We start from the raw sequence: 25,776 nt of genomic DNA on the forward strand, positions 1-25,776 counted from the left end.
GGGATCAGTGTAACAGACCAGGCAAGGAATATATCCTACCATATGAAGAATTTAAGGACAAGGGGCAACCATTGGGAAACCAACGAGTTTTTCAATAAATGCAGAAATGTAGTTGGGAAAATGAACTACTGAGGGGAGAGGGAGAACAAGTTGAACTCTGACCTTGGACAGTCTAATAAGTAATGATTATCTAGGTGCTGTGGTGCATGCCTTCAATCCCAGCAACTCAGGAGGCTGAGGCAGAGGATTGTAATTTCCAAGCCAGCCTCAGCAACTGATGGAGACCCTGTCTCAAATAAGAAGGGCTGCAATGTAGCTCAATGGTAAAGGGTCCCTGGGATAAATCCCCAGTAATAAAATTAAATAAATAAATGAGTTACCCAATTGGGCTCAGATTTGGGGAAAAGGTGGGATAGGTCAAGAAGACAGATTGCCTGTCCATATATTCACTTGTTCCCCTGGGCCCAGATTGGGGGAAGCCTGTCAAGGGACTATCTCCATCCTCCCAACATCTAAGGAGAAGGAGCTTATGAGTGCCAGACTTCCACTGGACTCAAAATTGCTTTCAAATCCAGGTTTTGTCAATCAATCTCAAGCAGAACCTCTAGGAGTGTCTTTGTTCACATTTATGTTCAGCAGAAGCGCTTTCTGGCACCTAAGCCCGTGGGAATCTCCCTGTCTGCTTTCCTTTTCCTGATACAGTTGTTTGTACCACTTGATCTGGGCAATGGGTGTATTTGGGGATTTGTCCCATCCTCTCAACTGCTGGTATAATGGAAACCAGATGTAGACCAGGAAGGGACCCTAGGAATTGTCCACATCCCTTATTCTGTAGATGAAAAATAAATATTGCCCAGAAAGAAAGAGTGACTTAACATCACACAGCTAGTCAGGACCAGGACTGGGCCTGGACTTCTGCTTGGTGTCCTGCCCAGGACTCCTCTGCAGCCCTCTATCATCTCCTCCTTGACGCTCTTCTCTAAGACTGACACTGTTTTCTTCTGGCTCTTTTGAGTTTCCTGTGGTGGCTTTGCACCTGTCTTCTGCCAGACAACCCTGGCTTGGTGACAGAGTGTCACCAGTCTCATGATATGATGGCACGGGGGGGGGTGCTCCAGAACAGCTGTATCCAGCTCTGGGCCTGACTGGGGACAAGGCATGTCTCCTTTGGTCCTGGACCCAGGAGATCCATGTCCCCAGGCCTGTCACCCCTTACAATGGCTGAATGACCTTGAACATGTCACTGCTCAGCCTGACTGTCCTTGAAAATGGGAATATATCCTGTTCCTCTGCTGTGAGAATAATGTGTGTCGAGTGTATGGAATTTGCTTTGTAAACTGTGAAGTGCTGTTCCAGTGTAAGACACTGGTCTCCCCAGAGCCCAAGACAGAGCAGAATAACTATGGAACTATTGAGTAACTCTAGGATGATAGTTCTCAACTGGGGGCGATTTTGACTCCTCTGGGGGCATTGGGCAGTTTCTGGGAACATTTAAATTATCACAACTGGGTGGGGGTTTCTGTGGCATCGATGGGTGGAGGTGGGGCTGACTGCTGAACCTTTTCCAATGTACAAGACAGCCCCCATGGCCAGGGCTTGTGTGGCCCCCCAAACCTGTGAGGAATGAAGATGCAAAAGCACATCTGTGGTACAGAGCTGGGTTCTTATTCCAGAAGGGCAAAGGAGCTGTGCGTGGGGAGTTGACCATTGAGGTACCACCTGACCAAGAGCAGGAACCACCCAGGGTTAAATGAGATGGCCATGCCCAGCTTTGATACATTGAAAACATTTTATTTCAACTCTATCCTTGGGAGGCAGCATAAATAATCACAGAAGACCACAAAGGTCGATGGGAGAGAAAAAAAAGCGCCAGAAGTGTGAGACGAGATGAGCTGATGCTGCCTGGCGGCGAGGAGGGACCAGGAGACCCTGCTTCAGCTCTGGGAGGGTGGGGGGTGTCAAGGAGAGGCCCAGGGCTGGGGGCTCACCCCTCCCAGCCCCCTGGAGGGCCAGTGGACAGGATGTCCTGCAGGGTGGCTGAGGAAAAGCAGGTGGAGTGTCCTGGATCTAGCAGATTCTAGCCAGTGGGAGAAGAGTGGACACCCATGTCTTGATCCCCAGATCTCACTCCCAAGCTGTGACTTTTCTGAGAACAGTGCTTTGGGGGCTCTGTGGGTGGTGGACCATGAGAGGAGACAAGGAGGAGAAGGAAAAAAGAAAATGTGCAGAAGACCAAGTGAAATGTGGCATCCCAGTGTGGTGCGCCCTCGGGCCATCGCCCGGTTCCCACGTCTGCACAATGGAGCCTGTGAGGATGGCGGGATCCTATGTGTGAAAGGATGGTGGCGACTTGAAACTGCGGCACTGATGTGAGCGGCTGTGGTCAGCTGTGGTCGTTGTACGTGCGTAAGGCTGAGAGTGGCTGAGAGAGCGGTGGGGAGAGACACAAGCAGAACATCCCCAGAAGCCATCGGACCCCTGCTCCGCCTGCCCCAGGACGAGCTCCACCCTTCTCAGCCTTGGCTTCCTCCAGGAAAGAGGCCTCATCTCAGATGGAGTCCCCTGAGGGCAGGGTGAGAGCAAGGGGGTCTGGGGCCCCCAGCATGGGGGGTCTCCACCAGGCAGTGTGGCACTTTGGCACTACTGGTGTGGGACAGACGGTAGAAGTGGCTTCCGGAGAAGCCTACAATGGGATTGGCATTCGATGCAGTGGGAAGGGCCCTGGCCTTGGGGCCTGGACACCAAGGGTCCTGGTCCTGGGTACACTGTTGACCTGCTGGGTGATTTAGTAGGTCTTGTCCCCATTGCAACCCTCAGTGCTTTCTTTGACAAATGGGGACACTAATCCCTACCCTGGCTGGCTCACAAATTAACTGGGGAAAGGGTGTGCAAGAGCTTTGAAGAGACTCACAGGGCAGGCAAGGGGTCATTATGGCCTTGGAGAGCATCCTCTTCATTCCCTGAAGACAAGGGGCAGGGGGGAGGGGAGGAGACAGAGGGGAGCCTGCCGCGGCTGCCCATGTCAGGTGACCCAGGGCTGCTGGGACTGCAGGAGGAGCCTGCAACCCAGCCCTCACTCTGTGCTTCCAGCCGTGATCCTGGGCAGGCCTCTGTTGAGTGCTGACATGTCCTGACAGCCCCCTTGGCAGGGGAAAAGTTCAAGTTCTAAGTCAGTCAGGGATTCTGCTTCCCCCTCTGCTCTCTCGTCTGAGGAAGACACCTCTCAAGGAGTCTGTGGTCCTGACCCAGAGGAGAAGCTTGGCTCCTGGGTGGCAGGAAAAGGGGCTGTCAGCGGGGGAAGGGGTCTCCAGGAGAAGCTGGGGCTAGTGTTAGCGTGAGGTCAGGAGGTCAAGGGTCAGCTTCCAGTTCTTGAGGCAATAGATGGGGGTCTTCAGGCTGGCCCCCCAACTCCAGCCCTGGCTCTGTCTCTGGGGTCACTGGATAAAGGGAAGTTAAGGGATGAGTAGAAACAACGGAGAGATCGGCTTAGAAATCAGCCCGGCTGAGGAGCTAACAGTTTTTGGGGCTGTTGCGTAAGTTTTTCAGTTCCAGCTGTAGCTGCCGAATTCGGATGTCCTTCTGGGCCAGCTCCTCTTTCAATCGTCGAATCTCATCCTGTTGCCGGAAGAACATTCGGAGGAGCTGGGGTGGAAGAAGAAGAAACAGAAAGGCACGGAGGGCCCGGGAGAGAGCAGGTGAGAAGGGATTTGGCAAGTGGGTCTCCAGATCCCCTGCCTCCCAGGCTTCCATTGCTCTCAGTCCTGGGCAGCCCGGATCCATCCCCATCCACCTTTCACCCTCCAAGCTCAGCCATGGTCCTAGCTTCCTTGTGACCTAAGAGAAAGGCAGGCGCTCACCGATGAAGGTGTGGGTCCAGCCCAGCAGTCCAAATGTGAACCTAATGCTTTTCTTTATCATCCTGGATGGAAACCTTTCTAAGATCTTTTTCATCCTTCTCTTCTTAAGGAGGCTCAGGGTTCAGAACGGAAACTAGTTTTTGGTTTGATTGTGGTGCTAGGGATGGAACCAGCTCCTGATGCATGCTAGGGAAGCTCACTACCACTGAGCTACACCCCAGCCTTGGAATTTTGCTTTTAAAATATGGGACTATGACAAGGTACCAAAGTTTTCACTGAGAGGTGATTCCTTCACTGGGTGGGCAGGGGCCCAGCATCAGGTATGTTGGCAGACTTTCACTCAATTGACTCCCTGGATTGACCACTTTCTTCATTTCCTCTATAAAACATACTGACAGATGCCCACAAAACAATGAGCCCTGGAAAACAGCAGGCTACTCCTGACCCTGCACACTAGAGCTGAAGGTCATCCATGGTCACTTGTGTTTATCTAATTCTGATGTGAGTTACATTTACTATTGTAATTGCATACTTTAATTAAATGTGATATACATTGATGAAATGAGTATAAAAGATTTTTAAAAAGAACTTAGCTAAGTGCTTTATAAAATCTTGCTAAAGGTGATGCTAAAAAAGTACAGTTAAGGGCTGGGGTCATGGCTCAGCTGTGGAGCACTCACCTTGCATGTGAGAGGCACTGGGTTCGATCCGTAACACCACATAAAAACAAATAAATAAAATAAAGGTATTGTGTCCAACTACAAGTTTAAGAAAACATTTAAAAAAATATATAGTTTGCTGGGTATGGTGATTCATACCTGTAATCCCAGCAACTTGGGAAACTGAGGCAGGAGGATCGAAAGTTTGAGGCTAACCTGGGCGATTTAGTGAGACTATTCCAAAATAAAAAGGGCTGGCGGTGGATGAGGATGTGTCTCAGTGGTAAAGTGCACCTGGGTTCAATCCCCAGTACTTAAAAAAAAAAAAAAAAATTGTAGCTGAGTTAGGCATGGGTGATATAACCATAGAGATTGGGAGATAGGCTATCTCTTGCTGTGTAGTGGTGGCACAACTGTGTGTGTTTGTCAAACCTCATAGGGCTACACACTACAAATGAGGAATTTTATACCCTAATTCACCTGTCTCAAAAACAGATTAGTGAAAACAAGGGCTTTGCTTTCAGAATGACTTTAAATTTTTGTTCCACCCAAATGAAATTAAAACAGGAAATTGGAGGTAGGATGTGATTTATGTGATTTATGTGAGAAAGACATGGCAGATTCCAGCCAGGGGAGAACTCATCAGATAAAACACCAAAATATGTTGAATATTTGTATATTTGTATGTTTTAAATGAAAATCAAAATTGATCAAATTATACCATTTTATTGTGTGCATGTATGAATGTAACAAATCTCACTGTTAATAATTATAATGAGCCAATAAAAAGAGGAAAAATGAAAATCAATTATTTAAGCAATGTCTGCATTATTTTTGATTCCCTCCCTAACCTACTTTTTTCTTTTCTTTTAAAAATTTTATTAACCAACAAACCACTGGTCCTGACTATATCTTCTCCGAGGGACAATATGCTATTTTTCTTTACAGTAAATGATTCTGCACAATGTTGCATCTTCCACATTCTCAAAACTTCTTTGCAGGGCTGGGGTTGTGGCTCAGCGATAGAGCAATCGCCTTGCATGTGTGAGACCTGGGTTCGATCCTCAGCACCACATAAAAATAAATAAGTGAAATAAAGGTATTGTGTCCAACTACAACTAAAAAATAAATATTAAAAAAAAAAACAAAAAAAAACCTGGGGCTGGCGATGTGGCTCAAGCGGTAGCGCGCTCGCCTGGCATGCGTGTGGCCCGGGTTCGATCCTCAGCACCACATACAAACAAAGATGTTGTGTCCGCCGAAAACTAAAAAAATAAATATTAAAAATTCTCTCTCTCTCTCTCTCTCTCTCTTTAAAACAAAAAACTTCTTTGCAGCCGGGCGTGGTAGTGCACACCTGTAATCCCAGCAGCTCTGGAGGCTGAGGCAGGAGGATTGTGAGTTCAAAGCCAGCCTCAGCAACTTAACAAGATCCTGTCTCAAAATAAAATATAAAGAAGGGCTGGGGATGTGGCTCAGTGGTTAAGTGCCCCTGAGTTCCATCCCTGCACCAAAAAGAAAACAAAACAAAAAACTTCCTTGCAGATATTAGGTCCATTTTTGTCAAAAACAGCTTTATTGAAGTATAATTCTCATACCATAAATTCGCCCATTTCAGGTGTATAATTCAGTGTTACTGAGTTGTACGACCTACGTCTCCTCTGCCGTGTCAGGCTATCAGTTGGTCTTTACGCTTAGATCCATGTGTCTATTGCAGTCCCACTTTCTCTTTGGTTGCTTCCAATCCTCTGTGACAATTAGAACTGTGAGGGGAACCAGAGTCTGCAGGCTCTGAGCAACTTCCTCCCAAGGAAGATGCACAGCTTTGGAACAGAGAGATCATGGCATCAGTTTGGTCTGCTCAGATACCCTTTGAAGTTTCCCTCCGTGTTCTCAGTTCTGATCACACAGGCAAGTCTATAGCTAAATGTTACTTGATTCGACACTACTCTACCCTGCCTGCTCCAGACCCAGGGCCAGACCTGAGTTCAGGCCCTTGCCACTGCCCACCTGGGCAAACTGCAGCCACCTGTGTATCACTACCTTTGAAAGTAGGGCACCTTTCCAAAAACCTTTTCTTAAAAGGGAAAATGTTACATATTTACAAAAATAGGAAGAACAGCACCACAAACCCCCAAGTATGGATCACCCAGCTTTAACAAATAACACGTAATCATTCTTGCTTCATCTCTGCTCCCTACTTCCCTTCCACCACACCCCTCGGGAATTATTTTGAAGCAAATCCCATTTATCATAAGATTTCATCCAACCCTAGAAAACTGAAAATCCCTCTACAACGGCACACAAACATACTTCACAGCAAACATATTATCAGGGATCCTGTCCGGCTCCCCTTTTAAGACTGTGAGATCCCAGAGGTCAAAGATATTCTGATTTTTATTAATTATAGCAATAATGTAAGTTAGTGGGCCTCCTCTAAAATGTCCATGTCATCCTCCCCCCTCAAGAGTGGGCTGGATCTAATAGGTTGGTTCAAACAAACAGAATATGGAAGAATTGATGTAATGTCATTTCTTTCTTTCTTTTTTTTTTTTTGCATCAGGGATTGAACTCAGGGGCACTCGACCACTGAGCCACATCCCCAGCCCTATGTTGTATTTTATTTAGAGACAGGGTCTCACTCAGTTGCTTAAGGCCTTGCTTTTGCTGAGGCTGGCTTTGAACTTGTGATCCTCCTGCCTCAGCCTCCTGAGCCACTGGGATTACAGGCAGGCACCACAGCTATTCTAAGAATAGATTAAAAGTCTGTAGCTTCCATCCTGGTGACTCTCTCTTGTACCCAGGCTCTGAGGAAAGCCAGCTGCCATGTGTGTGGCAAAATCCATATGGAAAGGACCTGAGGAAGCCTCTGGCCAACATCCCATGAGGAACTGGGGCCTTCAATCCAGTTGAAGTGAGTGAATGTGGAAGTAGATCCTTTCTCAGTCCAGCCTTTAGAAGTGACCACAGCCCCAGTGGACAGTGTAACCACAGCCTCACGAAAGCCACAGCACCCATAGAAACTGTGAGATGATAAACACTTGTAAGTCACTTAAGTTCTGGGGAAATTTGTTACACAGCAATAGATAGCTATTACAGTTGGCCTCTTTCCTTGAGCACTTAGTACAAACTGGAAAGAGCAGTACAGATTATCTCTTTAATGCTCATGGCATCGCATACCCCTATTTTTCCATGAAAAAATGGACTTAGATCAAGAAACTTGCTTAGTCACCCAGGAAATAGCAGGGCCAGGATTCAAATGCAGATGGTTCCATGCAACTACTTCAGCTGCACCAGGCCCAGTGCCTGGCACATGGCAGGCCCCTCTGACTGGTAGCTGAGCTGAGCTGTATTGACCCCTGGGTTGGGGGTGGGGAGTGCCTTCAGAGGGTATGGACAAAGCTCAGCTCTAGCTGTCCCTAAAGGAGCTTTCTCCCATTCCAAATGACACAAAGAGCACTTTCATAACTAGCCAGCCCTTTCCACAGGCCAGGAAGTGTCTAAGCCCATCACTGCCCTGCGCCCAGAGGGAGGCAGGGCTGCGATGCACCAGGCCAGGCTTGCTTCTTCCCTGTGACACCACATGACAGCAGCATCCTGAAATGGATTCAGGAGAAGATGCACACCTCCATGCATTAGTGAATTTGAGGCGGGGCAGGGGCAATTATCTCCCCACCATCCCAGCCTCTATTTATTGGGGTCAGAGGCAGTGGAAGCCACAGCAGGCTACTTATAGTGTTTGTCACAAGAAGAAAAATGCTTCCAAATGGAGCTGGCACATGGGGGCCTGAAGCCCATGATTGAAATATAAAGGTCTTGCTCTTCCAGGGCCCGTGTAGGTAATAACTTATATTCCTTACCTCGTTCTCTGTCCTGGGTGGGACGTTTTCTAATAAATCTATTCCGTTGACCACAACACTCTTCTTTTCTCTGATGGGAGCCTTAAATACCACTTTTGAGGACTTCTTATAGCCTTCCTTCAGGGACATCAGCACGGGATCTAAGGAAGGCAGGGGAGGTGTCTCACTGACTGGTTGCTGTCAAGTGACGTTCATCTCACTAACATGCTTGACAGCAGGCAGGTGTGAGGGCAAGCAGGTGGAGGGTGTGCCAGGGGCTAGGCTGAAAATGGAGTTGCAGCCTCGTGGCCTCCTCTGAGAAGCCGACCCACAGCGGTACCTCGGTTGATGCCTCCCAGCCATTCATCCGGGGTCAGAGCTGGCTCCGTGCCCGGCGTCATGGGGTAAATGTCTTCCTGGTAGGAATCCGACTGTAGTGGAGGAAGCGCAGGGGAGTGGACAGCTGGGGACTGCTGAGGAAGCCCCTGCCTTGCAGCAGACTTCTCCTCTCAGACCTCCCGCCATGCTGACTGCTTTCCTGCTCCAGGTCTTGGCTCTTGCCATACCAGCTGCCTGGACCTGCCCTTGTACTTAGCAGGCCCAATTGTCCCCACCTGAGCATGTCTCTCTCTACTCTGTACCCGGAGTCTGAAGATCCCAACCCACTGTACCTCCTTCATCTGGGCTCCTCCAGGCTTATGGGCAGCGGTGAGCAAGCTAGGATTCAACACAGGGGCCCTCTGGTGCCCATCCCAGTCCCACTCACCCTGCGGGGCACGATCATGGAGATGGGCTCAATCAGGCCCTTGAGAGTCACCAGCTTGTAGAAGCGGAACACCTCACAGGCCGACACATCCAGCCCGTGCTTGGGCATAACCCCTGTGGAGAGGTGCACACCAGTCCATGGGGGCCCGGATATCCACCCCCCTCGGTGCATTTACCCCTGCCTAGTGTTCTCAGCCAGGGGCCAGGAAGAGGTTTGGAGACAACAACCCAAGCAGAGTGCAGCTGGGTCATTGCCTCAGGCTTGAATCAGGCTCTGATGGAATCCATCGTTCTCTCTTTTTTCTCTCTCTCTCTCTCTTTGTACTGGGGATCCAGGGTCTCCAGGTTTACTATGAGTTACGTCTCCAGCCCTTTTTGTTTTGAGATAGGGTTTTGCTAGTTGCCCAAGCTGGCCTTGAACTTGTGATCCTCCTGCCTCAGCCTCCAGAATAGCTGGGATCACAGGCGTGTGCCACTGCACCCAGCAGAATCTGACTCTTGCTGGTCACTTTTCAAATAAGTCCCTTGGACCAGACATGTCTCATCATGTGCACACTTTAGAACCTGGGCCTTGTAGAACCCGAAAAGACTGCAGAAATATTTAAATCTAGTTGACTCCTTTATTTATGAGGCCCCGGAGGGGCAGAGGGGCAGGGTTTATCCAAGATAACAGGGTCCCAGAGCCCATCACCTTCTGAAATGAACTGTCTTCCCTAAGCCTCTGTGTCCTCCGAGAGTGAGGAGGGCAAAGCCACCCCCCTCTCCTAGAGGTTAAACACAGCCTCAGATGTTTTTCTGTTGTATGTCTTTCAGAACAAGCGGTGCTTGCAGGTGACATCTGTGTTTCCCAATGTCCCTAACAACCAAGTCTCCTGAATACCTACTAGGAGGGGGCAGTGTGGTGTTAGCACAGCTCAAGCCAGGTTTGATTCTGCCCCTCTAAGCTCTCTTTCCTCGGACAGAAGCGGCCCCATGAGAGGTGGGGTAGGGATCAAGTGCAAAGATGCCCACTGCCAGCCTGGCACCCTGAGGAGTGTGGGTGGATGGCACTCCTGTCTTTCCCTGTGATGTAAGCGGGAGGTAGGCTCTAGGTCTACCTCCCCGCCCCTGGAACAGAAGCTCCTTTTCCAGATGGTGCAATTCCAGGAGGTGGAGGGGTTGGAGCACTGGGTACCCCCTTGGGATTTGGAGCTAGCAACCCTAAGTTTGAACGTTTCTGCCACTTCACAGCTCCAGGACCTGCCTGCCAGGCATGAGTTACGTAATGTCTTTCAGCCTGAGAAAAATACCTGGCTCATGGTCAATGCTCAGTGGTGGCCAAGGTGAGGAGGATGAGGACAAGGAGGCAGTCACTCTTAGCTCCTCCCCAGCCAGCACACCCCATGCCTTAGCCAGTGCTCCTGACCTTACGCCCAAACATCTCCAGGAATCTCCCCCTCCTCCTCATTTGCATACTATCCACCTAATTATCAGCCTCTCTTGCCTACAATCTACAACTGCTTGCTAACTGGTCTCCCTGCCTCCTAGTGGCCCTTCCCATGTTCTGCTCCCCCATAGAAGCTAGAGCAATCTTACACTAATATTCAAACCACAATGTTGCCCCACCCCTCACCCAAGAAAAAGAAAGTCCTCCAATGAGTTCCAATAAATTCCAAACTCCTTCTCCTAGTTAGTGCTTTCCCCCATCTCCTCTCCATCCCTGCTATATCATAGTCTATGCTGGGTTTAGCCATACGGATCCTCCTTCTGATCCTAGAACATGACAGGCTCCTTCTGGCCACAGGGCCTTTGCATTAACTATTTCTCCTCCTAGGACTACTCTGTTCCTTCCCACCAGGGTTAAGCGCTCAGGTGAGCCAGAATGTATGCTCAGGCATGACTCCAAAGTCCAGGCTGCTTTCTGTGCTACTTGGTGAAGGGGTGTCCCTGAAGGAGGTAGGGATGACAGAGAGCTGGGGAAACGTGGGGCAGGTGGAATGGTCATTAGGACTTCAGATATCTCTGGGCCTCCATTCTTCTGTTTGTCATTGAATTGGGCTCTTGGGCCCTTTTCAGCCCTGATGTTCCTGAAGCTGGTCCTCAGGCCCTGTCCATGATACAAGATCCTCTGAGGGAAAAAGCCAGACTCAGACCCCAAGAGGAGAGTCACCTATAGAGGCAGGATCCGGGACTCTGAAGAGATTTGTTCCACTGGATGATTCAGACCTCAGACACTGAATTGCTGGGTCATAAGCACTGGTGTTAGTTAACAGGGATGTCACCTTCAGACTTCCGTGGTAGGAGAATGTGGTGTCTGAGATCAGTTTGCCTGACTTTCACACCCTGCCAAGTCTGGGCCCTCTGAGACCCTGGGCAACTTGGGGCTGAGTGAGGGGACACACCTGGCATGACTTCCTGCCCTATCAGGCAGGGACAGACCGCTCCTGGGGTCGGGGTTCTGACTTCCCAGCACCTCAGGAAGGGGCTTGCGTCTAGTCCCTGCCTTGGACCTTAGTTACTGAACTACCTTCCACGCATGTCAGACCCACTTAGGGCTCCGTCTCCTCATCTGCAGTCGGGAATGAAGACACAGCAGCCCCTGAAGGCTGCTGCTCAGCATGGATGCCAGTGGACACAATGCCATGGAATGACCGAGCTGGTCGATGGAGCAGTGACCGGCTGGCTGAGAAAGGGCCAGCTGACCCTCCCAACTGCCAGCACTGCAAGTTCCACTCTGACTTGTCCGTGATGGTGGCCTTCTGAGTCTGGTTTTTCCTTTTTAAGGAAGAGGGTGATCCAGGAGGCAAATGTCCAGGCAGCCTCTGGGCCCCCTTACCTAGGCCTTTCTGTGGGGCTGGTGAGCGGAACTCCATGAGGTAACTCAGGTAGGGCTTCTCTGTGCTGATCTCATAGTACCGGATATTTCCGTCCCCCTGGGGGCAGGAGAGAGGGTGGTGAGCACGGTATGGCAGAGAGGGGGCTGAGCAGGCCCTGGTCCCAGGGTCTGCTGAAGAGAGCTGCCCTCGATGTGCATCAGAGCTCATCTAAGATCAGAGAGACCTGTGCTCTCCACTGGGCGGTCCTACCATGGGGACTGACTGGAGGTGGAGGCTGGAGGTGGGATGGGGTGGAGCGTGTGCGCGCAGGGGTGCGCATGCGCGCAAGGCAGCTTTTTTTTTTTTTTTTGACAAGTGAGACTATTGACTAGGGGCCTGTTGGTGTTTCGAATCCCACCGGTCCTCACCGTCTCTGCACTCCGGGCTCTGAGCTTGACTCCCACGTACAACCCGCACCCCTCACCTTCCAGGGAATTCTCACTCACTGCCAATTGGGTAGGAGCGAGTGTAGACTTAAGGGCAGTTGTAGGTGGGACACGATGAGACCCAGGACCTGGGATGATTCATGGGAAGTCAGAGAGGTGAGGGTGACTCTTCTTAGGAGGGTAAAGGTACCATGGGGGGAGGAGTATCCCACAGGTTGCCCTCCCCCCCCCCCCACATTACCTTTCCAGCCAGGTAGAGCATGTGGGTGTCGGCATCATAGAAGGGGAACAGGAGGCCAGAGAGCCCATCAATTTCTTCCTCAGTCAGTGGCATGGACAGGTCCTCCTGTGGGGAGGCAGGGACAGGTCAGCCTATGTCCAGGCAAGACGGTACATCACTCCTTGAATCTCAGCAAAGCCCTCAGAGTCACAACCCTTTCATGCCAGGTCCCCCTCAGATGTTAAAAATCTTGTCCTGTGAGTGGGGGACAAGGCTGCACCTGTCATAAAAAGCAGCCAGGGCAGTAGGAAAGCCCAGAGGAGGTAAGGACTTGTTCTCAGTGTCCCCTCTGCACACCCACTACTTGCTGTGTGCCCCCAGGCAGGCCTCCAGATCTCTCTGGAGCTCAACCCCAACTCAGGAGAAAGAAGTCAAGCATCTTGCAGTTGTGGGCAGGCATTGTCCCAAAGCCCTCTGAGCCCAGTGCCAGCTCCAAAGTCTCTGACTCGCTGGTGATGTTGTCAGAGCTGGCTGTGTGGGTACAGGCACCTGACTTCCTGAGGAAGTGGCCTCTGATGGAAGCCAAATGCTTCCTTTAGCCCAAACCCAGCTAGTTCTCATTCTCTGGCCTTCCTGCCCTCTGGCCCAGACCGCTCTGTCCTGCTGAGCCTTAGCAGCTTTTCTTAGCCTGAGACTTTATTTTATTTTAAAAAAAAAAATTGTTCTTTTTAGTTATACATGATAGTAGAGAGTATTTTGATACTTTATAAATACATGGAGTACGACTTCTCATTCTTCTGGTTGTACATGATGTAGAATCGCATTGGTCAAGTGATCATATATGCACATAGGATAGTAATGTCCGATTCATTCTACTGTCTTTCCTAGTCCCACTCCCCCCTCTCCCTCCCATCATCTTTTGTAATCGAGACAATAGGTCTTGTCTCAAGTGGCACAGAGAGTTGAAGCCACTCCCTTACTCCCTGCCCACCTCCGGGGCCTGCTTACGGGCCTGTGCCACTGCTCTGGGCCAGGCGGTAGGTGAGGAGAGGATATGCAAAAGGACTGGACACACAAGTCCCCATGACCCCGCAGACCCAGCTAGGAGACAGGCAAGGCCTGGCTGGAGGCCACAGTTGGACGTGGGCACACGTGCACACAGATGGAGGCAGCGCTGGGCAGGGGAGACATGCTCTGCTCCCACTCCCAGTGTGAAAATGCTGACCTGGCTCCCTGGAGGTTCTGCGGGCCTTGGCAAGGAGTTGCCTTGGCCCAGCGCACCCATGTCCCACTGCAGGGCGGAATCCCAGCACATGCTGGGGGTGCACGTGGAATGTGAGCCTGTGTCTGGGCTGATCAGTACCACATCCAGGCTCCAGCCAGGTGGCACTGCCTGATCCACTCTCCACCAGAGGATGGGCCACAGCCTTGGCCCTGTCCAGGTACCATCTATGGGTCCATCCCCCAGGACCACATGAGCCTCATCCAGCCCTTCCCTTCTCTTATATCTCGTCCCCCCTTCCACATGGAGCAGAGACCCTAGGAACCCAAGTCATAAACCTCTATTCTTGCCCCATCTGGGAAACAAGAGACCCCAGGTGCTCAGGCCTAGGTGACCTGCTCCCTTCCTGCCCACCACCTGGCCTCCCTGTACTGACCTGGTCCCAGAGGGCGATCTGTCTTGTGTTCCACCTGGAGACCCCTGTCGTGAGGAGCCGCTTCATGTTTCCTAAGAACACCACCCGGTTCACTCGGTGGTTTTTGCAGTTGGCCTCCTGGTGGGACAGGCAGAGAGTGAGCCAGGGACCCCAACTTTCAGGTACTATAGTGGCTGAATTGCGCCCACAGGAGATATCATCCTAATCCCAGGATACTATGGATGTTGGCTTATTTGGAGAAAGGATCCTCTTTTTAAAAAAATACGGGGGATTGAACTCAGGGGCACTTAACCGCTGAGCCACAACCCCAGCCCTTTTTTTATATTTTATTTAGAGACAGGGTCTTCCTGAGTTGCTTAGGGCCTTGCTAAATTGCTGAGGCTGGCTTTGAACTCACGATCTTCCTGTCTCAGCCTCCCAAGCCGCTGGGATTACAGGTGCGCGCCACCACGCCCAGCTGCAAAAAGGGTCCTTGCAGACGTAATTAGGTTAAGGATCCTGAGATGAGGGGTACCCCGGATTATATAGGTGGGCCCTAAATGACATCACAAGTGTCCTTGTAAGAGAAAGATGAGTATACAGACTCGAGGGGAGGCCAGGTGACCACGGCAACGGATACCAGAGTGCTGCAGCCACAGTCAAGGCAGCCAGCAGGCGCAGAAGCTGGAAGAGGTCAGAATGGATCCTCCCCCACAGCCTCTGGAGCGCGTTTGGCCCCGCTGACATCTCGATCTGGGGCATCTGGCCTCCAGAGCTGCGAAAGAGCACAGGTCTGTTGTTTTAAGCCACCTCATCTGTGGTGAGTTTTTGTAGCAGCGACAGGAAATGAACACAGGTGCTGTGGAGCAAGGGAGCCCCGGGAACCAGAAAGCCAGGCCTCTGTGGGCAGGAACAGGGCAGGGAGGGGTGAACTTCCACCAAGCCTCCTCCCCCAGGTGGGGGGGACACAGGTATCAGGTGCTCCCACCAGGGCATCTCTTAAACCTGACACTTGTTAGAAGGACTCATTATCCCCATTTTGAGGACAAGGAAACTGAGGCTCAGGAGGACACAGGACACTGCTGCTTCAATGTACAGTAACCTGGTTTCAACAGGAGGCTCCTTCTTAACTGAGCGCGCTCCCGCTCCTACCACACTGAGTTCCTCCTGACTCACCACAGTCCTTCGCCAGGTGAGTCAGCACCAGGTTGGAAAGGAGCAGGGGGCAGCCCAAAGGTCCAGGCTGGCTGCACTTGATCTGGGCTTTAGTCCCAGTTCTGCCAAAAAAAGAAAAAAAAGCATACCCTGGGAGAAGCCTTCGGCCTCCCTGGGCTTGGATCCTCATCTGTGAGTTGGAGGCAGGTCCTCTGTGCTCCAGCACCCTTTCTGTTCGGTGTGGGTGCTGGGCTTGAATTCTAGCCCCGCCCCACGGACCGTGAAATTTGTTTCTCAACCTCCCTAAGGATCAGTGTTGTCATGTGTAAAACGGGAAGAGCAACAGTACCCACCTGGGAGGGCTGTCCTGAGGACAAACAGCAGTAACAATGCAGAGGCCTGGCAAGTGTCTGTCACTCAGCAACCCCCAGTAAATGTTGGTGAATACTGATGATACTAACAATAGGATTATTTTATCTGTAGTCCCAGTAGAAGATGACTTTCTGGTGTTGCAATTTTGGATTCTTCCAAGATTAACACACCCAGGTCAAGCACTGATCTCTCTTATATGGTAGGCAAACCTTCAATGGCTTCCATATTTTCCATGCTATGCAGCCCAGTGAATGGCATACAGTAGGTGCTCAAGAAATGTTCATTTGTTACTCTTGAATGGAACCTACCCCCTTCCTCACACTTCAGACTCAGGACATTCAAAGACCAAAAGTAGAGCTAAGGTCACCACCAACCTCCCCACTTGGAGCCTTCCGTGAGGATGGTTCCCTGAGCCATTTCCCCAGCTCATCCCAGGCAGGTGGCTGGGCAGTGAGTCCAAAGTCTCCTCCTTCTATGCCCATGATGGGAGTTGGTTGACACCTGGGGATTCATGTGCTTAAGATGTCATCCCAACAGGCCAGAAGAATCCCATCTGGAGGAGGCAGGTGAAGTGGGAACAGGAAAAGGTACTGGGTCCCTTCCCACCCAGAACAAGGCAGGACTCCTACAAGCAGAGAAGCTGCCAGAGCAGATGGGCTGGAACAGGTGACCACCAGAATGTGAGAGGAGGGCCCCAGCACAACCTCTTCCTCCAGGCCTGGTAGAAAGCGGAGCCCCAGGCCCAACACCTTCTCCCCCCACCTCAAAAAAATGTGGGGTTCCACCTGCAGAACGCGGCCAGAGCGGGGCTCGATCACGCGCAGCTTCTTGTCCTTGCAGGTGGTGGTGAGCAGGCTGCCGTCGGTGTTGAAGGACATGCAGAGGATCACATCAGTGTGGCAGTCGATCATCTTCACCGGCTCGCCCACGTCCAGGTTCCAGATGAGGACCTGAGAAGGCAGAAACGCAGCAGGGGGGTCAGCCGCTGCTCTAGTGTGGGCGTCTGTCCTCGATCCACCCCTGGTTGCCCTGGGAGAAACACCTCGTGCAGAGGCTGCTGTGTGCTGGGCTGCAGCCTGGTGACATTGAGTTCTATTCAGAAAAGCTGACGCGTCTGGTTATACAGATGCACTAATATTCCTTGCCTGGTCCCAGGTGGCTGGCACCCCTCTGTGGAGGACATGCTTGGAGTCAGGGGATGGGGCTCTATTTTCTTCCCTCCAGTTCATCAACCACCAGAGAAGGCAGGAAAGATGCCTCTAGCCCCTGTGGACCCCAGGAACAATGGGGTGCATGTGAGATGCTCAGTCGTGTGTAGTAAATGAATGAGAGAATGAATGAATGAATGAGACCACAGTAGTGAACATGCTTAGGAAAAGGCCTCCCTATAGATCCCCAAACATCCCCTTCTCTCTCCCTACCCCTTCCCACTGATTGACTCTGCCCCACTGCCCCGCCCTGCTGTGCACCTTGTAGTCGTAGCCTGCGCTGAACAGGATGTTGTTGGTGGTGGGGTGCCACTCGACCAGCCCCACGCGCCGGCTGTGTCCGTGGAGCTCCAGGAGCGCCTCCGTCATGTTCCGCTTCAGCCCACCCTCAGGGATCTCCCAGATCCGCACCTGCAGAGGGGAACCAAGGGCTTTGGCTGGGCGGACAGGGAGAGGAGTTGATAATGAGGGTTCTTTTCCTGGGATACCCAGCTTTCCAAGGCTGGCCAAGTGAGGCACCTCCTTCCGGGCAATAGGTGAAGCCTGACCAGAGGCCTCTGGGAAGGTGCCAAGAGTGGCCAGAGAGGAGATCAGCTCCCCTTTGCCTTTGGGAGTTTTACTCTAAGAAGTCTCTGCAGACCTAAGAAGATGATTCCTGGCATGCAGATGTTGCTGGGGTCAGCCAGGTTCAGGACCATGTGCATGCAGCTTTTAGCAAGCGCTGGAGTAGAAAGCCTATCTTCACCTCCACCTCACAGCCTTCCATGAGAATCTGCCTTCCTTCTTCTCTCCTCAGCCCCAGCTCCTGATGGTTCCTCATGGCCTGGGCCCCCACTCTGTGCCCAACCCAGTAGGGACACTTGAGTTGGGGGAAATGCATCTGGGAGGCTGGGAGGTCCCAGTCTGTCCTGAGAGGTGATGGACTCGGGGGAGTGACTTGGCTTGGAGTCACTGAGCCTAAAACATGGGCAGAGCCTAGAATGGAGTTGCTATTTTCAGTCTTGTGGATGCTGAAAAGAGGCAGAAAAAGGTGATCTGCTAAGAGGAGGTGGGGACATGCAGAGAACAGTGGAGAAGAGAGTCCACGTAGCCACAGAGAGACGAGTTAAGCCCCTTCTCTGCAAATAACCCCCTGCACCCTGGGACTCCTGACATTACCCTGGTGGGCTTCTGTCACTCACTGTGTCATCTATATAGCGGGGGTGGGGAGGGTGGGTGCCCCTGGCTCTGCCTTGTGTACTGGTGGTATAACATGAGACAAGGTTGCAACTATTTGTGAAGGTGCTCTGAACAGACCTGTGGACAGTTCTTGTTATTATCATCATTAATTTTATGTATTAGAATCTAACCAGGTGGAAAGGAAAGAGCAGGTGGGATTACAATTTGGACATCTTTAAAGCAACTCTTTTGAAAACCTGAACTCTACCCTTGCTAGTAAGGAGAAAACAGGAAAACTGGCTTTGAGATACCATTTGAAATCCAGTAAAATAGCCAACTGGGTGGGGGAGGGGGAGTCAGTGTTGGCAAGATTATGCTGGAACTTGTAGATACCATTGGGGTTGGCAGTATTATAAATCAGAGGAGCTCTTTTGGACGCAATTTGGCAAACTTTAGGAGGAACCATAAAGACATTTATAGTAGACTCTTTGACTCCATAACTTCACTCTAAAAATTCAATGTGCACATGAAGATGTTCATTGCAACATCATCTAAACAGAAAATGTAGAAACACTCTAGGTAACTGACAATTTAATATGCTCTGTCAGTATGTCCTAGTAGCCATTGGTTATAATCGTGAAGGCTGCAGATAATCACAAAGAGCATGATAAGGACAGCCAAAGGCCGACTCTGGGCCTGAGGAGTAAGACCAGGAATGAGCACCTCCAGGGAATTCCTTTAAGTCTCCTATGCAAAAAGGCACTTCCTCCTGAGTCCTCAGAAGTGAGGTTTCTGGACACTTGTGTCCCCCAGGACTCACGCACCAGTCGACTGGGAGGTTTTCAGATAAGAAAGTCAGGTTCAAGCAAGGACTGGGGGTCACCCCATATGCACCCTTCTCAGTTTCAGAAAATCATCTTCAAATGCACACTGCAGAAAAAGTTGATAATTAGGGGACAGTTGCAAATGTTCTTTTGTCCCCATTTCCCCACTGTCATCCCTTTTGGTGGCTCCAACCCTCCAGTAAAGCCTGACATTTCTGTTGGGGAGGGAAGTAAACTTGAAGAGGGACCTGCCATGCCCCACAGTCTTCCTTGACAGTTGCTACGCAAGGGTGTGCAGGCATGAGGGCAGATCTGGGTATGGCGGGAAGAGGGCTGGGGACGAGCTGCTAGGTACAACCACCTGGCTGTCAACTGGTATGCATGTTTCTTTGTCCCTAAGATGTAACACAGGAAAGTGACTCTTGAAACAGGAAGACTAATGCTTGTATTAGACACATGTACAACACACACACACACACACACACACACACACTTACTTCTTTCCTTTTTACCAAAAAGAAACTGTATCATATGTTCTTCAGCTTGATTTTTTCATGTAACTATAGCCACTCAGCCACGTCCCCAGCCTGTTTTTAATTTTAGTTTTTCAGTTTTGAGATAGGACCTTGCTAAGTTGCTGAGGCTGGCTTTGAATTTGGGATCTGCCTGTCTCAGCCTCCTGAGTTACTGGGATTACAGGTGTGCACCACTGTGCCCAGTTTACCTTATCTTTTTAAATGGCCAGAGTGACATCTGTTATATGACTGTCCCAAGGTGAATTTGCTCAGTCTCTATTAACTGACATCTGGGTTCTGAGCATTACTTTTTCACGATTGCAATTCATTGTATGATGATGAACACACAAGTGTGTTCATGGTGTGAATATTCTTGAAGGACAAATGCCTAGGTATGCATCATCTTTTTAAAATAGTTATGGTAAAATTGTTCCCCAAAGTCACCCTTACTTCTACCCTCAGAGTCTGAGGACACTTCTTCACCTATTCCTCTAAATAGTACTTTCTTTGCAGGTGTGGCACTGGTGTCAAACTCCATGGCAGGGCATGTTACCACTCAGCTACACCTAGGACCTTTATTTTTTATTTTTTTGAGACAGGATTTTGCTAAGTTGATGAGGCTCACCTTGAACTTCTGATCTTCTCACCCTCCCAAGTTGCTGATTTTGCAGGCTAGTAATGTTTGGGGTCAGCGGTAGAGAGTGCCTAGCACCTAGTACTGCAGACAAAAAATTTTAAAAGACTGATTTTTACCCATCTGGAAGGTCAAAAATACCATCTGGTTGTTGTTTGGCTTTTCGTTTCCTTGACTCTTAGAAATACCAGGCATTCTTCCTGGTGTTATTGGCCACACTTGTCTGTGCTTGGGTTGGAAGGTCTCAAAAGCTTTTGGACTCAGATTGATGAGACTTTGAGAGGTGGAATCACAGGGGTGTTGGGGTAAGGACTCCGTCTAGGGACTTGCCTTACTTGAGCATGGTAGGCAGTCTGTGCACATGGTGATGCGGGCAGGAAATTGTCCCTCGCCAATGTGAGGGATCTTTGAAGACTCCCATAAGTCAACAGGACCCATGTTGAGCTTATCCCATGCTGCTCTTGATGTTAGGGGACAGACAGATGATGATATGGGAACATGAAGTTAAGAGAATAATTCTATCAAATGGCCATAGTGCTGACCCCCACATGTTTTCATTTCCAAGAAGCAATTTACCTGCAGCCCTGCCCCGCCTAAGTGGACAGGATATCTCACATTCCTTAGCAAATTACCTGTTCACTGCCCGAGAAATGCAGGCCCAAAATAATGTCGATGGGTAGAACCCAAGAGATTTTTGTGACCAGATCTGAAACTCTGAGAGATAAGGATAGTTCCTCCCAACCATGAAATTCATAAGAATGTATGGTTAAGAATCCAGTTAGAACCAGGCCTGAAGATGCTCTGCTTGAGCGTGGAGTCTCAGGAAAAGAACGCTTGCTCAGGACAACCTCACTTATGAGCAGCCAACTGAGGTGAGCCTGGGTTGTCCCTGCGTGCTGGCCCAAGGCAGGGACGTCAGGACAGGTGCGATGCTCCTTCCACCGGGTGCCAATCCCACACACTAGGAGAGTGACAGGATGAGCCAGTTACCTCTGCTGCTCTGGCTCTTGGTTTAGGAAGTAGAGACCTGAGTGCTGGTACACGCATGGGTTATCTACACTGCATTTCTGGGTCACAAGAGCTGATTTGTTGGGGTGACAGCTCTGCTTGGGAGCCTGGGGATGGAGGAGGGGCTGCAGCAGGGCAGGTGGTGCCCAGGTGGCAGGCCCTGCCTGGATCCAAGTCTCATGGATCAAAGGGCTACAGGTAGAAGCCAACAGAGTTGTTTTCACTGACAGTTGTTAGATGTAGGATCCCAGACGGGAGTTGGGGGACCAGGATGAATAAATATAACAGAAAGAGGTACTTTGCCTTGTCACCATTTGATACCAGCTACTTCCCTTCCTGGGCCCTGGTTTCCTCATCCACCCATTGAGACGTTATTAGTTCATCCCCCAAACTTTTCTGCTTTTGACACCACTGAATGCGTTCGTGGGAAGGAGGCTGTTCTACTTGAACTACAGCGACCACAAACAGTTGGTGCCAGATGCTCTTAAAGCTCAGAGGTCGCGCTGGAGTTCCCAGTGGGCCTGAGTCACTGAGAAAGGACCTCCTAGCTTTGCCTTTAGTATTTAAGGGATTCTCTAGAAACTAAGAACGGGTCGGATGTGGGAGGAGCACTGTGAATCTGACCTCTGGGAGGTCACTTGGATTGGACAGGAAAGTCAATAGTCTGCCAAACAGGATTTCAGGGAGGAAGGGGTGGGGAGGAGAAGTGGCAAAACAACCAATCTCTGCTGCAGGCCAGCGGTGCCCGGGGCTGCCCCTTGGTGAGCGCCTGGGTCAGAGCCGGTTTAACTGTTCTGTTCCATCCAAGAGAATATTCCACCCTGCCCTGTGCCCCCAGGGGACAGTCCAGGGTCTCTGGGAGCCCAGGGTCTTTTGAGGAGACAGTAGACGTGTGCAGACGCAGTAAAGGCAGCTGACAGGGTGGCCTAGAGACCAAACACCCACACGTGGGGAGTGGGGGTGGGGCAGAGCTGCTGGTCAACAAAGTAAGAGCTCTGTGCTCTCCCGCGCTTGTTCCAGACCAGGCTCTGACCTTACTGGCAGGAGACTTTGGCCAAGTCACTTAGCCTGAGTGTCAGTCTTTTCACTGAAGGATAATTATACCCATACGACAAAGTTGCCATGGAGACCTAATAAAGACAAAATATATGCACTACCAGATTACCAAGGACTTGATAATTCCTAAGGATGCTTACTTAATATTAATTAAGGATTACATACAACTTTTCATATGGGTCAAACTTAGATGTGATTTTTATTTTTCATGTGCATTTTTTTTGCCCCCTGTATGGTCAGTACATTTGGTATGAAGTTTCTTTCTTCCCTCCCTTCCTTCCTTCCTTCCTTCCTTCCTTCCTTCCTTCCTTCCTTCCTTCCTTCCTTCCTTCCTTCCTTCTTTCCTTTTTTCTGTCCTTTCTTTCAGTAGTGGGGATTGAACTCTATCTTGCCCAAGATATGCAGATCCTCTATCACTGAGCTACACCCCCACCCCCTTTCAAGTTTATTTTGGGAAAAGTGTTGCTAAGTTGCCCAGGTTGGCCTCGAACTACCCAAGTAGCTGGGATTACAGGAGTGCTCCACCAGGCCTGGCTATAAATTGCATCTTTAAAATGTGAGGCCAGGGGCTGGGACTGGGGCTCAGTGGTAGATCACTTGCCTGCCACATGTAAGGCACTAGGTTCGATCCTCAGCACCACATATAAATAAATAAATAAATAAAGGTATTGTGTCCATCTACAACTAAAAATATTAAAAAAAAAAAAAAAAGTTAGGCCAAGGGCATTGTTCTGTGGTGGAGTGCTTATTTAACATGTGTGAGATCCTAGATTCAATCCTCAGCACCACAAAAACAAAAAACAACAACAACAACAAAACTTTCATGATTTCAGATTGGAGGTATTTGGTTGTATCTCTGTTTTCTGACACTTTAGGGGAGATGACTTAGGGCCAGGACCTAGTGAGGGCCTCCAAAAGACAGTGTTCCTAAGGGAAACCATGCTCCATTTAAGACTGCAGCAAACAGTTACTATTTACTATACTGTATTTACTATACACTATTTACACTTATATTGTAAATGCAGCATAGGAGCTCAGAAGAAAAGCTGGAATTCACAGTGGGCCAAAGTACGTGGAGTAAGATTTAAATTTAAACTTATTATCAACTTTTTTGGAAAAACAATAATGACAACAACAAAACGCCTCTGTAGTGTTGGGAGGAACAAGAAAGTGAAAAACCCTCTGTAAACATCCAGTTAAGCTGTACTATATAGTATGCAGACATTGATCCCAGGTTTTGCAACTAACCACTACTGGGGTTTAACCTTGCCTGGGGTCAAGAGCATAGCAGCAGTCCCACATCCCACAGGGAGAAGAGAGCAGCTGGAGGATCTTGCTCAGAGCCAGGAGGGCCCTGGAATTCTGACCTACTCAGTTCTTGTCCACTGTTCTGCTTAGTACTAGAGACTGAGTTCATTGTCGCTCACGTAAACCAGGGGTTGAATCGCAAAGTCTACCTTGATGCTTCCATGTTCTGACCACCTCACTGTTTCCCAACAACGTGAGACAAATCACATCAAACCCCTGGAGGCGGGAGACACTAACTGGGACCTGGAGAAAGAAGCATGCTTGAACATCTGCTGCCAGAGTCCTGGGAGGGGGTTGCTACAAGTCCCTGCTGCCCTGGATCAGATCCAACCACCTCAAGAGGGACGGATCTGTCCTTCTGCTTATCTATCCCAGGAAATGGAGCAGCTGCCCAGCCCCAATTCAATCACGTCTCACTCGTGAGACCTGCATTGTTAGGCGATTTCCTCATCATGCAAACATCGCAGAGTGCCCTTACACACCCTTGGATGGGGGGCACTACTTCACACTGTGGGCCCTGTGGGGAAGCTGCTGTTCCCCGGCCAGCCTGTGCGGCATGCTCTTGTACCGAATGCCGTGGGCAATCAGAGCACAAGTATCTGTGTATCTGAACATATCTAAATATAGAAAAGGCAAGGTAAAAATATGGTATAAAAGATTAAAAACCAGTGCGCCTGCACAGGGCCCTCACTATGGCAGGAGCGTGTAGTTGGAGTTGCTGGGGTAGGGGTGGGGTGGGGGTGGGGTGGGGGAGTCAGGGAGCCAGTGGTGAGAGTCAAGGCCTTGGCTTTGCTCTACCGTGGACATTGCCAACGCTGCACACTGGGGCTGCACTCAGTTCACTGAAAGGTGATTTCCTAGCCTAGCACAGTGACGCACACCTGTGATCCCAAGGGCTCTGGAGGTGGAGGCAGGAGGATTGCAGGTTCACAATTAGCCTCAGCAATTTAGAGAGGCCCCGAGCAATCCAATGAGACCCTGTCTTTAAGTAAAATATTTTAAAACAGCTGGGGATGTGGGTTGGTGGTTTAGCACCCCTGGGTTCAATCCCCAGTACCAAAAACAGAAAAAAAGAAAAAGAAAAGATAATTTCCTCTTTTCAATAATAAACTAGAAGATAGGCTTAAGCGAGCCTCATATCAATTATAAGCTTTTCTATTTTTAAAGTTCTCTCTCTCTTTTTTTTTTAATTTCTAAACTTTTTGTGTTGAAAAGTAAGACAGGACACAGGCACCAGCCTCAGTCCACACAGGGGCAGGATCATCACAATCACTGACTTCCACTCCAGATCTCCATCCCCCCACCGAGGGTCTCCAGGGGAAGGGACACCAGGGAGCTGTCACCTCCTGTGGTGACAATGCCTCTTCAGGAATCCCTGCTGAATGATCTGCCCCGGGCTGTTTTACAGGGAACTTTTAATTTCATTAGTAGAAGGAGTACACGCTGAAATAACATGTGCAATTGAGTAAATATGTAAACCAGTACTACAGTTGTCTGCTGTCATATCAAGTATCATGTCCAGTGCTAATAGCAGGTGCTGTACTTTCCACATGACTGGCAGTGCAGTAGGTTTGTTTACACCACAGACACGTGAGGAATGCTTTGACATTATGACAGCATTGCTGGCCAATCAGCATTTTCCAGTCCAATTATAATTTTATGGGACCAGGGCTGCAAATGTGATCCATCATCAATGGAAATGTCATTACGCACGCAGCGCATGACTGTACCTCAAAATCACCCTTCCTCTATGAACTTGGGATGGTCAGCTTCACCCTACAGGGGTAAGTTCTTTTGATTCATGCTGTCTGAGCCACATGCAGTGGCACATGCCTGTGATCCCAGGGACTCAGGAGGCTGAGGCAGGGGGATCACAAGTTCAAGGTCAGCCTCAGCAACTTGGTGAGACCTGGTCTCAAAATAAACAATAAAAAAGGGATGTAGCACTGTGGTAAAGTGCTCCTGGGTTAAATCCCCAGTACCAAAAATAAAATAAAATAAAATTCATGTGTGTCCTGGCACTTCCAAGATAGACTTGCAGAATGAGTGAAAAAATGGAAGAATCCAGGGGTCCAGAAGGCTACTGAAAAACCAGCCTCTACCTCAGAGCAAAGCCTGTCCAAGGAAGGGGGCATGACCCTGTAGGTCCTTGGAAAGACCTACAGAGCACTCCTAGGCACATACCCAACCTGCTGAGTTGTTTATCTACAAATAACAGGAGAGATCTGCTGCGCCAGGTGTCCCTGACTCAGGCTAGGTGAGGACCCATAGCAACCCCCTAGCAACCACCAATCAGCATGAGACAGGGAAATATTTGGGA

At 49.9% G+C, this 25,776-nt stretch overlaps 1 protein-coding gene across 2 annotated transcripts in view; it reads right to left on the reverse strand.

Annotated features, from left to right (window-relative positions):
• Positions 1-1,775: 1,775 nt before the first annotated feature.
• Coro2b (coronin 2B) overlaps positions 1,776-25,776 on the reverse strand; it is a 97,381-nt gene continuing 73,380 nt past the window's right edge. The window contains exons 4-12 of one of the 2 annotated variants that reach the window (XM_015480487.2): positions 17,215-17,364; positions 16,531-16,695; positions 14,240-14,356; positions 12,603-12,707; positions 11,936-12,032; positions 9,122-9,234; positions 8,696-8,786; positions 8,377-8,516; positions 1,776-3,642 (exon numbers count right to left, since the gene is read on the reverse strand). In XM_015480487.2, coding sequence (XP_015335973.1) covers positions 3,511-3,642; positions 8,377-8,516; positions 8,696-8,786; positions 9,122-9,234; positions 11,936-12,032; positions 12,603-12,707; positions 14,240-14,356; positions 16,531-16,695; positions 17,215-17,364 — 1,110 coding nt within the window. In that variant the 3' untranslated portion in view covers positions 1,776-3,510. Of the gene's footprint in view, positions 3,643-6,021; positions 6,340-8,376; positions 8,517-8,695; positions 8,787-9,121; positions 9,235-11,935; positions 12,033-12,602; positions 12,708-14,239; positions 14,357-16,530; positions 16,696-17,214; positions 17,365-25,776 lie in introns of those variants that run through there. The other variant, XM_048793613.1, reaches the window with a different exon arrangement.

This window comes from Marmota marmota, unplaced genomic scaffold, assembly GCF_001458135.2.
Source record: "Marmota marmota marmota unplaced genomic scaffold, marMar, whole genome shotgun sequence".
NCBI classification, from domain to species: Eukaryota; Metazoa; Chordata; class Mammalia; order Rodentia; family Sciuridae; genus Marmota; species Marmota marmota.